Source organism: Belonocnema kinseyi, chromosome 7, assembly GCF_010883055.1.
Source record: "Belonocnema kinseyi isolate 2016_QV_RU_SX_M_011 chromosome 7, B_treatae_v1, whole genome shotgun sequence".
In the NCBI taxonomy this organism is placed as follows: domain Eukaryota; kingdom Metazoa; phylum Arthropoda; class Insecta; order Hymenoptera; family Cynipidae; genus Belonocnema; species Belonocnema kinseyi.
The window spans coordinates 137,604,586-137,622,281 of record NC_046663.1 but is presented as its reverse complement, the minus strand read 5'-3'; the positions used below and the strand labels follow the sequence as shown (position 1 = coordinate 137,622,281).

The following is a 17,696-nucleotide window of genomic DNA, read 5'->3' as shown; positions in this document are numbered from 1 at the left end:
CTCACAGCGCCCTAACTGTGACCCAAAATAGAAAAATTACATTTTTATGTATTATTGATAATCTTCAGTATTTTCTGTCATCTTTTAAATACAAATAATCACTAATAGACAATCTACGTACCCTCTATGATTGTTTAAACATTTTTAACTGTTTAAATAAATGTATTTTATTAAATTATTTTTTCCCAAAAAATGTAAAAAATAATCGTATATTCCTAATAAAATGTAATAGTTGGTCATTGTTTCAAGTAGTAACTTTTTAAAACTATTATGTAATCATTTAAACAATTAATTATTGTTGATTTTAAAAATTCCCTAAAATCCAGCCAGGGATGCCCAATTTTCTCTTAAATTGGCATCCTATGGCCTTTAATTCTTTTTGTTAAATTTGAACGTGTTTTATGGTTTCCAAAGGATTTCAGAAGAGGACAATAAAACCTATGAAAACTAAAATAATATTATAAATATATTAGTTTGGTCAAAAGTTAAAGTTTTGAAGATTTTTTTTTCGGAAAACAAAGCACAAAATTCGAATACGCACAACTTCATAATAAAATTTGTAGTGCAAAGCGCGAAAAAAACGTACGGCCTAATTTCCTTTCAAAAACAATATTATTTTACCCCGAGAAGATTCTCGATTTCAAGTGTAAAAAAAATCTTATCTTCAACATCCATCGTCGATATCACTTTCTTCTGCTTCCACAGAGTCTGGATTTTTATCATGAATGCTCGAACCTTCGCCTTTCTGTTAAAGTTATTAAATGTGATCATCTTCAAAAATTTCTTCCTCAATACCTTTGGAAAGCACAATATCAAAGTTCCCTGCAACCTGATGAAAAAATATTCTAGTCTTTATTGCAAAATTATCGTTTGTGAAGTTGTTTTATTGGTTCTTTAAAAAATAACCAATTTCTCTTACCTCAGGATCGGTCGGGTCCTCGATTATATCAGTAGAATCTTCGATACGACCAGACGGATCGTCGATAGGTTGAGCCGGATCCTCCATAGTTTCGTTGTTCGATTTATTTTGAGGCTAACTCTTATCCCCCAGATTTGTTTCCTCACCAGACTGGGTGAGAGCTTTGGGAATGGACAAACGTTTTTAATATGATTATTTTGTTGAGTTAGAAAAAAAGAATGTATTGTTGAATCATTGCGAGAGAGAGAAATAGAGAGAGAGAGAGAGAGACGTATACTTCCTTACTCAGGTCTTTTTTAAGGTGTCGGCGTCTTAATTCGGTAACACTGTAACAAAAGGTTGTGGAATTTTAGTACGCTAAACGTATGTAAAAAGTGGTCTCACGCACAGCGGCGTGAAATTAGTATAGAAATGTCTAAAATTGTACAAAAGTAAAATTCTCAACTGAATTGAAATTTAATATGTGACGTTAAATAAAACAACTGAAAGTGGAAAATTTCTCCAAAATATCAGCCTAACTTCAGATACTTAAATCAATAAGATCATATTAAGAATATATTTATAGTTGCGGAAGCTTATATGGCATAAAATTTATAATTTAAAATCAGTCACTCGCATTAATGCTTTCGCCGAAAGTGAGCTATAAAGTTTGTAAACTAAAATGTACGTTCGCTCATAACACGCGAACAAACGAGCGAAAAAAAGCTCTATCGCGAAAATTACACAAATGTGGAATATTATACGGACAAATCTATAATCACTATGAAGGGGAAAAATTTTCGTCAGAAAATACAAATTTATGCGCAGTCGGTAATTTTACCAGTCTGGGGAATTTTACAATGTAGAGCGTTAGTCCTTTTTTTACACACTCTGAACGTAGTGATTTTCAACACGTCGTATGAATTCATGAAGAGTCATAGAATTAAACCTGTAAGAGACGTCATTCTAGACAACATGTGGAAATTTGCTTTCTAACCTGTAATTTTATTGCATCTAAAGTGACATTTTATATGTGGAAATTTACACTTTGAAGTGCAATTTTAAAACGTATTTTTTAGTGTTAAATAAGCCTTGGTGCTTGGCACATAAAATATTGAATTTGTACCTCGTTTAGTGGTGGTTTTGCAGTTTTTGCCCAAATTGCATATATATATGAAAAAATGTAATATTTAAGTCAAAAATTAGTTCAAAAGTGAAATTCAGAGTACATTTAATATTAAATTTTTTCGTTTATACCTTCAAAAGCAAGTAAGACGCGAGGGTTCAGTGCAGGTCTAGCCTTATTATTTATCTTCCTCGTCCTGTTGGACACTTTTCCACTGATGAACTGGCCATTAATACATCTCGCCCAAAAAACTGAAGAGCCAACAACTTAAAATATAAAGCTGGTGTTAAAGCACCGAAGAGTACTTTGGTGTACTTACTTTTGGATATGTACACGTTTCGTCCAAGATGGATCTACAAAAATACAAAAAATGAATCAGAAAATGTTTAGTCTCAAAAAATGAGACGTTATTTTCGCTTACTTTTCCATCCTTTTCAGCACCCACGGGAGTAGCATTTCCTGTGCTCTGATAAACGAATTTTGAACTATTACCGCTCTGCTCGTATGAATTTAGTTTACGTTGTAGATTTAAATTCATATCCATCATTTCGGAAATCTTTACATCTTTAGATAGTGATTCATTTTCTAGCCTTCGAATTTTCTTTTTTAATTCGTATATTTCAACTTCGCGATCGGAATTTTCTTTGTCCGATTCAATTTCATCGGTGCTTAATTTTAATAATTCTAAATTTAAGACTTTGTTAAGTACGGATGTTTGTGGTGCAATAGTGGAATGCTAAAAAAAAACTTAAAATCTTACAAAAATGCAGGATTGCCCCAAAATCGACATTAGATAACAAGCTCGCATCCTTTTTATGTAAAAAAAATATATATATGAATTCATTTTAAAGTACTATAAGAATCTTTAAACCATTAAAAATGTGTAATTTTGATGCCTTTCGAAATTCAAGATTTTTTTTGTCACTCGGCATAAACCTTTTAAATTTATTCATTATGGAGAATACCCAGTGGGCACAAAGTTTGGCGACGTCTCTACGACGTCGTTACGACATCTTTACGACAACTTTTAGACATCCTATGTCCATGTTGTTTCGGTGTCTTTGCGATATTGTAAATAAGTCGTATGATTTGACGATGTCTTTACGATATCGCAAAGACACCGAAACGACATGGACATAGGATGTCTTAAAGTTGTCGTAACGATATCGTAGAGACGTCGCCAAACTTTGTGAAAACTGAGAAAATTTTTTTACAGACTTAGGACGGCCTAGCGGAACCTCTAAACAATTTTATTTTAAACAGAACATAATTTATGACTGTATTTTTTTGCTAAAATGAAAAAATCTAGAGGGTAGTTTGCAAAATTCAAAAACTCACTTTCTTCATAACCACAGGATGAGTGCCTTCGTTGCTACTCACTGCATTCTTTAATAATTCCTTGATTTCCACTTCCCCGTCGGAATGTTCTTCTTTAATTCGACTGCATCAGTATTTAATTGCAATAAATTCTGATTTACGGCTTTCATTGGTACAGCTGTTTTTGGTGCAACTGAAGTTCCCGCTTTTCTTTTAAAAGTCTAAAGCGGTTAGAAATAAATTATTTACAATCTATAACTTTTTAGTTTCTGTCTCATTCTAAACTAAGTCTAACCTGAATATCTTTAACTTTCTTCATAACTTTCACCGCATTTTCAGCTTCGTGAACTTGTGCTTGGATTTTTAGTGGCTGCTTTAAGGGATTGGGCAATTTTCCTGCTTTCAGACTTTGCAACCTTTGGGTTAAAATTGTCTTCATTGCTCGCTTAAAGTAAAATAAATAATTAAAAGGCAAATGCTAGCACGTCCACAATCGAAATTCCCAAATTTATTTTTATCAAAAGTTTGAACTTTTTTTAGCTGTTCCTGGGCTGTAGTGTCGATTTTTGCGCTCCACTACTTTTTTGAAAATACAAATTTCTAGTGGAGGTGCGGGCTCACTTAAGCAGGATGTACCAGACGCAAGTGTCCGGACTTATATAGCTGTATAAAAATAAAAAAATAAATCGAAAATTCCTTTTCCAAAAATTAGTTGAAGTTTTAGTTTTTGAGTTATGAAATATTTAAGCGGGACCAATCAGGAATGCGGTATAATAAATATCGCTATGCCTACTCGGCGCTTACTTCAAGAACACTACTTTGGACTCCCGCTCACAGACAGTCGGCTCTTTATACCGCATTCCTGATTGGCCCAGCTTAAATATTTTATAACTCATAAACTAAGACTTGAACTGATTTTTGGAAAAGGAATTTTCTATTTATTTTGTTTAGTTTTATACAGCTCTATAAGTCCTGTCAATTAAGTCTGGTACACCCTGTATACAAATTAAAAAATAAATTTAATCTAATACGACAGAATTTCGGGCCTTTTTTGGGCTCTTGAATGCGTCACAAAAAATGTTTAAAAAACCACCCCTATGTACAAAAAACCACCTCTCAGTAAATAGTCAAACCAAGAAAAAACAAAAGACAAAGTAGCCCTTACAAAAAGGTATGACACGAAAAAAATGACAGGCCTGTTATTTTTTTGCGACGACAGGAAAAATTACAGGAAAATGATGACAGGAAAAATACGACAGAAAAAAATGACACGCAAAAAATGACAGGCCGGTTTTTGCACTTACAGTTTGCGGCGATAATCAAAAAGTGATAACTGAAAGGAATTTGTAATACCAGATAATCGTTTCGTGTTCAAACCGGACAAAAAAATCAACTTTAAGTTAAAATTTGACAAGCATCACAGACTGTAATGGCAATTATAGACCTTCTGATACAATGAATTTAGTAATTATGTACGTAAGAACGTAAGGATAAAACAGGGGCTTTTTCAGTTTAATTTTTTTATTGAAATCTTCAGTTTCAAATGTTTCATTAATATAAATTTTAATTTCAAAATTGTGCACTTTAGAATACCTATATTTAAAACAGTTACATTTCTAAGGCCATTTTTTAATTATTCAGTTTATAATACTTAAATTCCCAAATTATAGTTTTCAAATACATTAATGTTCAATTGTTCTTTCTCAAACGTATAAAAATGTCATGTTTTTTTTTCTTAAATATTCTTTTATTTGAATTCCTAAATATAAAAAGCTGAACAGTTTTAAATCAAATGCCGTCAAATTTACAAGAGAAAATACAACATTCTTTTTCCAAACGCCATGCTTGTAAATAACAAACTTATCGACAAAATTGGCAGAAACAGGTCAGAAAACGAACAGCAGAAATAACGCACACAAAAAACCGCAGAAGAAATTTCTCTGAGTTTAACTTTCAGCCTGATTTAGTAAACAAATTTATGTTTCTTGCACCATACTTTGGTTAGTAAATTATTAACGATTGCCGAGCTTCTAAATGGCTAGTAATAAATTGACAATGTTTAACGAGTCTCGCGCTTTCGCCATTGTATCTAATAATGTTATAATAATAATTTCACGCAGGAAATAAAAATTTCGAACTTCAATTTACCTCCACAGATTTCTCGGATGTGCTCACATATTTCCATCATTTCATTTTCTCAGGTCACTAGATACTCTAAATTAAAAGAAAATCTGATGCGAAAACATTTTAAATTTAAATTTTGAATTTACTAAAGACTCCCTAACGTTCCGGAAATGACATGATACCCATAGTCGAGTTTGCTGATGAGTTCAGCAAGGTTAGTTCCACCGATGCAAGCATGGGATTGGACATTCATACAATTACTCAGATAGAGGAATACTTTTTGAAATGTAGTAGCAAGTTTTCTCGTTAATGATAAAACATGAATTTGTGTGTGGCGGTTTTCTTAATTCGAAATGGTGCCTATGAGCAACCACATCTCTGCCCTTTAATATTGGTTTCATAGCCCTTTGTTGATTCGCAGAGGGTTTCTTGAAACCTAGAAAAAAATAATACGTTTTGAAAGTGGTTTGCAAGAAGGACCTTTAAAGTAATACGAAGAAAAAATTACTAAATTTAATACTAAAATACACAAGTTCTTGAATGTCAATTAATGTATTTTCAGTATTTTTATAATTTAGAAACATTTAATTTGATATCTAAAAGTTCTTTAGCTTAAATAGCAGAAAGTCTTTTAATTTAATTGATAAGAGCAAATTTTTTGAATTTATATAATGCCTACATAATAAAAATGAGCATGAGAAAGTTCAGCACAAGATAATTAAGAAAACAAAATTTCAAAACCCTACATAATTAAATCCCACACCGTAAAACTGTACACAAGGTTATAAAATAAATTCGACACAATAAAATTATGCATGAGAACATAAAAGCAAATCAAATGATTTTTCATTATTTCAATTTAAAAATCTCACATTATTTTAGAATCAGCTGTGTGGAGTTATCTGGTGTTGAGTTTAATTTGATAGAATCCCTAATACACCAACTTCAAACAGTTTACAATTTAAAGCATATTATTTTAGAAGTTTCATTCTGAAGGTACTTTATTGTTGATAGTTTAATATCTCATATTGTAGATTATTCATGTCTCATTTTTAAAATTTTGTTAAGATGCTTCTTGAAAAATGTTGAGTTTAATCATGGATAAAAGTAGTATTTACACTCAATTATTACAAAATGATTTACCTTTTTCTGAAGAAATCGACCAAATGTTCGCTTGAATTAATCAGTTTACACTGTATTTACAAGTGGAATTACGTTCATGTTCTCCTGTGCGTATGTTATGCACACACAATTTTTTGAAATCGTTGAAGGTAATAAAGGAATTATATTTTCAGTCTCGCGTACTACAAATGCAAACTCGGACGAGGAAAATCTCTGACCCTGGCAAACAGTTTCTCCTGTTTCTTCTAATTTTTTTTTCCAAGAATGACTTGCTTCTCCGAATTATTATGAACAGTTTTTACAGAAAGAAGCTTCGTTATAGTCACAAAATCTCCATTCAGTATTTGCACCACACAATTTTTCCGTTTGATAAGTTTTGCATGAGAATCGACATGAAAGAGAGTGTGCTTGTAGATAAAACGTTCAAAAAACTGAGCTTCTTCTATTACTTCTTCTTCGAGAAGGTTTTGAATCAATAATTTTTCAAGCTGTGTGATTCGTACATCTCTTTAGAATCCAAATACTTTTAAATCTGGTCCATATTCAATGCAACGTTTGACCTTCATTTCTTTTATGAGACGCTAAAATAAGGATTTTCCTCTTAAGCTGCAATTAGGTTTACTGAATACTTTCGACGATAGTTTAACGTGTTTATATCTTGTATAAAATTTTGCAATCTGATCCGGAAGATATTGAGTTCCCTTGAATAAACGTTTTAGAACTCCGTTGTAATGCTCGAAGGGAAACGTCGACCAGGCCCAAAGGGCATCAAAGTTTCTAATGCTTTTTGGTATGTGCAGAAATATATGAACATTGAATCTCATATATTCTTTCCCATAAAGCGATTCTATGCGGAGAACAAACAATCGAATTGCTGCCGAAGCTGCAGTATATTCCTCATCTGTGATTTTTCTTTTAGGAAAACCTGTATACTGTATACAAACAGAAATCAATGCTCGTAGTACTTTTTAGGCAAAAATGATTTCAATCACAGCAGGGAATAGTAAATATGAAAATTTTTTCACTCCGAAGCCTTCCAGTGCGCGCATTCTGTTACAGTCCGAGGACATCGCGTGATTTCCGTCGGGGGTTTAATCTGCAGAAGAAGATTGTCGATATTTGTGATATCTCGTCCTAAGTACCACGACTTGGTATGATTTGCAGTATGAAAAAAACCATCAATAAACAATTCTGTGACACCTTCAGCCACCGAATGTAAATATTCGGGCGGGAATGACCAGATAATGTGGAAAATTGGTAAGAGTTGAACCACAGATGGTCCTTTTACACCGTTCACATCCTCGGATGTAGGTGTGTTAACAATTCTCTCACAATCTCGTTTATGTTGAACCAAAGATCGTGCTGCATGTACATCCGCAATATACTCGGGTCGTACCCTTTCCAAACGTATCACCTCTCCTGGAATAATGCAATACGAGCAGCCACATTTTTTATTGTATTGTTTAATGTTTTGAATTGCAAGTCGCGCAACAGAATCGACGGGTGCAATAAGTGTATTTACTTTTATTCTGATAGTTTCTGGATCAATTAAGTTGCAGTTTCAAACCCGTTCTCATGCAATTCTATCAGCTTCTCGATTAGTGGTCGGAGAAAAATGTTCATGGGTGGTCCCTTAGAAACAAACCATATGGAACAACAGATAATATGGTCTTTTCTTAACCTGTGAGGCAATTCATTGATCTGTACTAAAACTGCCCAGATTGAAGGTCTAGCTGAATTAAAGGTCTTTATTCCGTTCGTGAACCACTGAATTGTAATATCGTTGTGTCCAATAACATTCGCCTCTCTCTATGCTTTATAATATTTTCCATTTATAATGTCACTTTGTTCATCGTTCGTTTTTCGGAATTTTTCGTAATATTTACTCTGAGCTAAATCTATTAACTGCTGCTGGAGAGGGAGACATAAAAAATAGTGTCCAGCTTTTTCCAGGTGTTTCTTCGAAAATTCTACTCTGTACCATTCGCAGGGTACTTTATCCGAATTTTCGAATCTTAAAATGAGACAGCAATCCCAGCAGGGATGTAAGCCAGTATAACCTTACAAACTGAAGCAACTTTTGAAATAAAGGTGGGACCATCCACAAATCATTTAAAGCTTTTCGGTGTAGGGTAAGGGTCTAGCTAAATTATAGTCCCGTGTTAAAGTTTCAGCTCTTACGAAAACATGGTTAAAATATCACGTGAAGTCTTCAGAGCTTTTTTATGATTATCACTTTATCTGCTATAGAAATGATTGGCAAACTTCGACGGAAGCTGGGGACAGGAATCGTAACCTTTTAAGTTTAATTCTAGTTTTGAAGGTCCTCATGCCGTCTTGGACTTTTCAAGTCCGAATCTTTTCAATTCTTTGAGAACTAAGTTTTGACCTTCTAAATTCTCAAAGGTACGAGTCTGGACCCGGACGTATTAATTTCTTTCTTGAAGGTGTGGGTATGAACCTGGACGTTTTAAATGCTTAAGGATCCGGATCCATACACGCACATTTTAAATACTCAAGGGGCCTTTAAAATAAAGAGGTTTCGATCCATAAGAGCGGAAGAATACTAATTGTAAATAGTTGTGAATATAAAGCAAATTGATCACAAAACAGGCATTGGCTGTCATTGTAAACATTTAAGCACAACCAGCCATGATTACGTATATTTTTGTAATTTTCTCAAGATTTTAGAAGATCATTTGGACTTTTTAATAAAATCTCTGGAATTATAGCAATTCAATAGAATCACATACCAAAATGGTTACTGTGTAGATCTTGCGTCGAAAAATTTGGATGGAAGTCTAATGTCAGGTCTAGCGCAGGACTGGCTATGTTTACACTGTCTAGTCTGCAAAGGCTTATCTGGCCCAGATCTGGCGCTAATGAAACTTCCAATAGGGAAAAACTTTCTGAATTCGATCCAAAAATATGTGTCTATCAACCAAATTTTTCGTAGTTTCGAAAACTTGACAGTGATTCTCAAGAATGAAAAAATAACACAATTAAAAGAACTGCTTTCTCTTCCTGTTGGCTTGACAGTTCAGTATCGCCTCAGCCTGATACTTGTCAGCTTTCCATGACATAAGCGACTCTATTTTAATGTGGCGAATTTATAACTTGCGATAGTGTAGTGCGTAGCGCGAATTTTCTGCGAATGCGTTTTTCTAGCGTTATAATTGATAGTTAAGGTACGATATTTCAAGAACTAAGGCCTCAGCAGAAAAAAGGTGTATGAATACAAATTTTGTATTCAATTGTCCATTGATACATTTCAAAAATGTTGGTGTAATTTTGAATCGTGATACGATGGAGATTATTCGATCTGCGTGGAACGATGTAAGTTTACACACTCCTGTAAAAAAATTCAAGATCTGAAATAGCAGGCCCACATTTTAACTTTGAATTTATGTTTGTAATGTTTGAAATTTCTAAAAGCTGTAGCAGGATAAATTAAGGGCAGATTACTTTTCTAAGACATCGTTTTTAATGGAAAAAACAACATATTTTTGTTGTTCATAAAGAACTTGTCCGTACTAGAGAAAAATTAGGGGCTGTGCGACGTAATTTTATGATGAAGTCCAAAGCGCCACACATTTTTCGACAGTTTTCGATGGACTGACGATTTGCGTCTCGCACTGAGGTTCTCAGCATGGCAAGACGTAACAACACTATCGAATAATTTTTGTGCGACATTGGCAAAACCAGAGTATATATTGCAATTTGAAAACACACTACGTATAAAAGTACAACTGATTATGAAGATTACCAAAGTTAATAAACAAAGTTAATAACCAGAGGAATAAATCTAGACGATCTGGAATAATGCATATAAGCGATCGGGAGATGGACCATCCTAAAGAAATGGGGCATTTGTCAAATAGATTACATTAAATTCAGTCTTTGTAAATTGATCACCTGCAACTCGTCTATGTAATCTTCTGCTCTATTTCGAAAACTGCATTTCCATAATAAAAAATCTCATCATTTTCATCATCATTATTAGCATCATCGTCGCTGCTGCTAGCAAAAGAGTTCGCATAATCATTATCTAGTTCATAGTTGAAAAGAGCGGGGTCCTCCTCTAAATGAGCAGTAATTATTTTCGGATTGTCCTCATCGGAACAACTCGATGCCCAAAGTTTCATTCAAGCTTTCTTTTGTAAATGTGCATTCCACTGGTTGCAAGCTCAATGGTATGGCATCAGTGACATCTTGTGAACTATCAGTGTTATCAACAGCGTCAAGATCAACAATTTGAAAAGAGAATTTAAACAATTTTCTAATTTTTGCTTTACGTGCATAATTGTACTTAAGGGCCATTAAAACTGCCGCCGAAATTGTTTAAGTTTATATAAAAAATGCTTCCGCCTGTCCAGGAGTGACGTTGCAAATGAAGAACAAAGGAGTTTTCTTTTAAACACAAAAAAACTCTTTTTGCAATCATCAATTTTACGATTTTCTAACATCATCTTTTCGTATACACTACAATTAGACGTTCTTTCCAAACATTGTATTTAATCCTGATGAGGTCTGGCGTCGCTGGACGAAAGCTAGAATTTTAAATAAAGTTTTTAAAAAACTGATGACTAGTCGATCGAAAACAGTCAGTGCATCGACAAGCTACATAGAAAAACTAGCTGTGAATTCGATCTCGAGTGTTTCCACTTTATTTATATTTATATTTATATGGTGCTCATTTTACGACCACTTTTCTTCCCGTCAGAAAATGTATTTGCTTCCTCATAGACGAAGCACTAGTGTTTTTTTTAAAATAATAGACAAATTAAAGTTTTTATTTTGATCAATTTACGAATAGAAATGCAAAAAAATACAAAATCATTAAATAATACAAGATTATAACATAATACATAGAATTTTCAAAATACAATGATAAATCAGACAAATCAAATATTATATTTAAAATCGTTATTTTTCGAGCTGGAAGCTTAAAAAGATAAATTGTCAACAAATCACGATAAACTTTAACAAAAAAGTTAATTGTTTACCAAATAGTTGAATTTTATACCAAAGTAGTTAAATTTTCAACAGAAAAAAATGACTTTCCCAAAAAATTATTAAATTGTTAGTCAAATAATTGAATTTTATAACAAGAAGATTAATTTTCAAAAAAACACATTAATATTCAATAAAAAGTTAATTTTCAGCCAAATAGTTGAAGATTCAACTTTGAACAGAATATTTGAATTTCCAATCCAAAGAATACACCATAAAAGTAATCGTAGTATTTCCAACAACAAAAAACTAACTTTGGAGCAAAAAAAAAGTAAAAGTTTCTTGAAAACAGAAGAAAAAAGATAATTTTTTGAAAAAAGGGAGAAGAGGGGAAAAGGGAATGGGTAATTTCTGTCGCACCCTATCTCTTCCCCATCTTTATGATTTTTTTACAAAATTTATCACAATTGTTTTATGATAAAATTCATGATCAAACAGTGTATTCTATTCATACATTAACTTGAATTTATGTAGATTTAAAAAGTTCTGCTGTTTAAAACAGATATTTTAAATATTATGAATGAAAATAACTTCCTTACTTTTCAATAAAGTGTATCAATATTATATTTGAATCGAATCGTCTCCAATTAAAACATCTTTTCTATATCTTGCACCAACTTTAAATTATGAGAATGATACAATTTTTACTATGAAACTCGATTTTTAATATAATATAAATGACCATAACTTCCTTACTCTTTAATAAAACGTATCAATATTAAAGCTCAATTTAAATTATAAGGAGAAAACTTTTACTATAAAAATCGATTTTTAATATAATATAAATGACCATAACTTCTCTACTCTTTCTTCAATAAAATGTATAAATATTATAGGTCAATCGATTTTCCTTAAACCAAGAAATCTTTTTATTTTTACATCAATTTTTAATTACGTTAAAGGAAAAAGTTGTGCTATAAAAAACCGTATTTCAAATATTATAAATTACCGTAGCTTTCTTACTTTTCAATAAAATTTATCAATATTATAGGTCAATCGATTCGTCTCAAATCAATTCATCTTTTCTATTCTTGCATCAACTTTAAATTATGAGAATGAAAAAACTTTTACTATAAAAATCGATTTTTAATATAATATAAATGACCATAACTTCCTTACTCTTGAACAAAATGTATTAATATTATAGGTCAATCGATTCGTCCCAAAACAAGGAATATTTTATATTGTTTCATTAACTTTGAATTATGTTAATGAAAAAAGATTCACTATAAAAAACTGATTTTAAAAACTTTATAAAGTGCTAAACAAAATTGCAATAAATATTTTTAGAAATCCTTGTGTCAGTTTCAAGATATTAGTAGTAAAAATAAGCCCTCCAAAGTTTATCAATATATCTGAAACCGTTTTCAAGTTATCGTGTTCACAAAAAACGTGACACACACACACACACACACATCCGGACAATCCGGACAATTGTTTCCTCACAGAGGAAGCTTTGCAATGGTAACATTTTCGAAATTTCTAGATTCATTTAATTGAACGTTCCTCTATTTAAAAATGCCTAACACGATGTTCTCAGCAATTGTCCGGATGTGTGTGTGTGTGTGTGTGTGTGTGGAGTGTTGTGTGGATGTGTGGATGTCACGCTTTTTCCTGAACACGATAACTTTAAAGCAATTGCAGATATATTGCTTAAATTTCGAGGGCTTATTTTTACTACTAATATCTTGAAACTGACACAAGGATTTCTAAAAATATTTATTGCAATTTTTTTAGCACTTTATAAAATTTCTAAAATCAGTTTTTTATAGTAAAACTTTTTTCATTAACACAATTCAGAGTTGATGAAACAATATAAAATATTCATTGTTCTGAGACGAATCGATTGAACTATAATATTAATACATTTTGTTCAAGAGTAAGGAAGTTATGGTCATTTATATTATAATAAAAATCGATTTTTATAGTAAAAGTTTTTTCATTCTCCTAATTTAAAGTTGATGCAAAAATAGAAAAGATGAATTGATTTGAGACGAATCGATTGACCTATAATATTGATACATTTTATTGAAAATTAAGAAAGCTATCGTAATTCATAATATTTGAAAAAACGGTTTTATATAGTAAATCTTTTTTCATTTACACAATTCAAAGTTGATACTAGAATATAAAAGATTCCTTGGTTCGAGATAAACCGATTGACCTATAATATTAATACACTTTATTGAACAGTAAGGAAGTTATGCTCATTCGTAATATTTTAAACATATCTTTTTAAAAGAAGAACTTTTTTCATCAACATAAATCAAAGTTGAAGTATGAGTAAAATTGACGTTTTGATCATAAATTTTCAAATAAAATAATTCTGACCAATTTTAATAAAAAATCATAAAGTTGGGAAAGGAAAAGAATGTAACCGAATTTTTCCCTTGCCTTGTCTAGCTCGAAAAATAACTATTTGAAAGATAATATTTGATTTGTCTGATTTATCATTGTATTTTGAACATTTTTTGTATTATGTTATAATCTTTTATTATTTAATAATTTTGTATTTTTTGTATATTTCTATTCGTAAATTGATCAAAATAAAAACTTTAATTTGTCTATTATTAAAAAAAACACTAGTGCTTCCTCTATGAGGAAGCAAAGTGCTCGTCAAATGAGCACCATATAAGTATAAATATAAATAAAGTGGAAACACTCGAGATCGAATTCACAGCTAGTTTTTTTAAGATTTACTTCTTATAATTCCTTGAATCCAGATAATTTGGGGAATTCCAAGGACTTCAAAATGATGAATATAGAAGGCTTCCATGAACTTCAAATAGTTTAAAAGAATCCGAAATCGTTGAAAGCATTCCAAGTAACAAGAATGAAAAGATTACATAGAATTCAACGAAATCAAAAAAATTCAAAAGAATTCTATATAAATTCAAAGAAATTCAAATGAATTCAAGTAAGTACAAAGGACTGAAAAGTATCAGGTTTTATGCAAAAAATCACTTCTCGAATTTTCTGACCGCTTTTCCTGATTCGCTACTTTAAATATTAAAATTTGGATTTCGGATTCGAAATCAGCGACCCCAAAATTGCACGAGCATCAAGTTTTGCTTAAATTAAATCAATCAAGCCAAGGAATTTAAATTTCACGAAACGACGGTAAATAAATCGTTTGCATCGTTGCAATTTTCGCAGGCCACGTGATTTATTTCAACCAAACAATGCAAAGTTTATTGTTCCAAGAATCTGAATTACAGCTTTCCGCGAGCATGTCCGAGTATTTCCATTCAGATTGTTTGAAACAAAGACGCGTCGTGAACAGTCTCAGCAGACGTAAACAACTCGTGTGCCTGCCGACTACGATTTTCAAGTGAAGAAAGTATTTAATTATATGAAAATGTCAAAGGTCAATCCACCGGCGGAAAATTTTTCCTCGGGATGATGAAGGTGTTTTATTTAAACTTATGAGTGGTGTTGTGCAAGTAGGATTTAGAAATTTTATGGCGCAGTACCCGGTCAATGACGAAGAAATGGATAAATTAAGGGATGCTGAAACATTTGTCGCTGTAAATTTCCTTAAATGTGAAATCAAATACGTAGCCGCAATGAAAAAATTGCACAAAGATACAATCGAGTGGGATTGCACAGTAGCAAAAATCGTCGCCTATGGTGGTAAGTGTCTCTGAATGACGTTTTTCATTATCAAATTATCTAATAAATTATTGAAAATATTACATGTTTTAGTAGTGTTTTTCTTCGGAAATTAGCACTTTTGCACAAAAATCAAACAAATTCTCAACTTTCAACAGTTGTAGGTTTTTTTGACTTTTCACATGCGAAAAATGGTTATTTAAATCAAAAACTATTGTACCTTGAAGATTAAAATTTTCTCAAGAATTATTTCCTTTTTTTTAATCATTAGATTCTAAAGGTTCACAATTTTTGAACAACTGCAGGTTACGATAGAGTTTAACACCTAAAAAATGACATTTTAAAACAAAAATGATTATACTTCGAAGAAGATTTACAATATTGAACAATTGTCTGTTATCTTAGTGTTTTTCGTTGTAAATTATTTGTATTTTTAATTAAAAGTTTGATCAAAAAATATATTTACAATTTTACCACAAATTTAGGTTATGTCGTTGTCTTTCACCGAAATTCAGTGAGCGAAGTATAAACACATTTTCGGTGAGCCTGTTCATTGGCAATTCGCGCGGATGTAAATGCAATGATTTTTGTTTAAAATAATAACATTGAAAAGCTTGAAGAATTTCGATTTGGATTAGTGTCTTTTCTCGCAAACTGGAATTTGTATTCAAGAATGATTAGATTTTAAAGAAGATTCATATTTTTTTGGACAATTTTAGGTTACGTTGTTTTATATCGCAAATTGGTAATTTTACGTAAAAATTATGGTAAGTTGAACAAAATTTAGAATCTTTTAACTAGTTTGAAAAAAGATTCTCAAGTTTTGAACAATCTTAGGTAAGTTTAGAGTTTTGTACCGGAAATTTCATTATTTACAAAAAATTACATTTCAAAGATAACATTTTTTTGTAAAATTCTAATGTACCGGAAACATCGATATTGGTTTCAAACAGGATTCACAATCTTAAACAATCTTCATTGTTATTTTGTTTTTATTAGAAACTGCTAGATAATTTTTTAACAATTTTAGAACAAGCTCGAGTTTTTCACCGGAAATCGATTATTTTGAATAAAACGTTAGGTGTAAAAGAGGATTTACAATTTTAAACCATTTCTGATTATGCTACTAGTATGTTAGCGTTTTTCGTCTAAAATTGCTATTGTTAATAAAAAACAGGGCCGCATTTATATTAGGGGCCGCGGCCCGGGGCCCCCACTAAAAATAAATCACAGAAACGCATTTATTAACAAAATTATTTGTTACCGTTAAAGGCCCTAGGGCCCCCACAACCCTAAATGCGGCCCTGATAAAAACACCATTGGATTTTAAAGAATATTAACAGTATTTTAATAACAATAGGTTATGCTTGTATTTTTCAACTGAAGTCGGCCATTTCGAAAAAAGTCATTCAATTGTAAAGACGACTTACACTTTGGAAGCTTTTTGTGATGAATTCGTTTGGTTTCTGAAACTAAAAGATTGCATTTCCTTATTTATAAATTTTTTGTTAGAGGAGTGTTCACATATTATGTAACATTATTTCAGACCTTTTTCGACCCCCTTCCCCCTGTAACAGACCGCAAAAGTTCCTTTGGACATCCCTCTCCTCACCGCCGTTCCGTAAGATTTGTTTTATTATGTTTATAAACATAATAGATTTACTCGAAATAAAAAAGAATTTTTACATTGAATTCTTTTTTAGTAACATAAATAATGAAAAATAATATTAATGATAACACAATTTAAAAATTCTAAATAATTATTTGCCACAAGATTTTGAACACTTGAATCCAAGCTGAAATTAAATTCTAAATATTGAGAATAAAAAAAAAGAATTATTATCAGTTTGTTTTTAAATTTGTATAAATATAATCTCTATAAGATTCTTGAGAAAACTAAAAAATATTTCTGAATATTTCACACGTATCGAAAAATAATCTAGAACATTTAAAAGAAATTTTTTCATTAAATAGGGCAGAAAGTGTGGAGATCGAGTGTAAAGGAAGAAGGGTGCGTGAAGGCAAAGGTGTGAAGGGTGAAAGTGAGTGGTTTGAAGTGAAAATTTGGAGCGTGTGAAGTTTTTGAGGATAGGAATGAAAAAATAGTTGCTTGGTCAGGGGGGCAAGAGGTAAGAAATAAAGGCGGGAAACGTCACGGAGCTTTGGGTAAGGTAGGATGCCGACGACGCGAAGTCCACAAATTGGCGCCAGAGGGCAACAGTTACTGGACGATCGCACAGAGCAGAAAACCGTAGTGGCTGCAACAGCTGACGTTGCTGAAAGCATTGAAAGTGGGGGGATGGGTGATGTTGATCGCAGTGACAGGATCGATGATGAAAGTGCCGAGAAGTCGACCCGGGTGTGGAGGGTAGCGGACTCAGGTACGGGCAAGCAACGGGGAAGGCCCTCAAATTTACAGCGCCTTAACAAGCTAGGCAACGCGGGTTCGAACAAAAGTCTGGACGAATGGCAAAAAAAGGCAAG

The 17,696-nt window shown here is 32.0% G+C and overlaps 2 protein-coding genes across 4 annotated transcripts in view; both read left to right on the top strand.

Annotated features, from left to right (window-relative positions):
* The window catches only part of LOC117176000, a 126,327-nt gene that overhangs the window by 67,359 nt on the left and 41,272 nt on the right, over positions 1 to 17,696 (top strand). The window lies entirely within an intron of this gene.
* Positions 14,481 to 17,696, top strand: part of LOC117175999 — a 15,538-nt gene continuing 12,322 nt past the window's right edge. For 2 of the 3 annotated variants that reach the window (XM_033365940.1, XM_033365938.1), the window contains exon 1: positions 14,988 to 15,233. In XM_033365940.1, the coding sequence (XP_033221831.1) occupies positions 15,228 to 15,233 (6 nt within the window). In that variant the 5' untranslated portion in view covers positions 14,988 to 15,227. Of the gene's footprint in view, positions 14,518 to 14,987; positions 15,234 to 17,696 lie in introns of those variants that run through there. The other variant, XM_033365939.1, reaches the window with a different exon arrangement.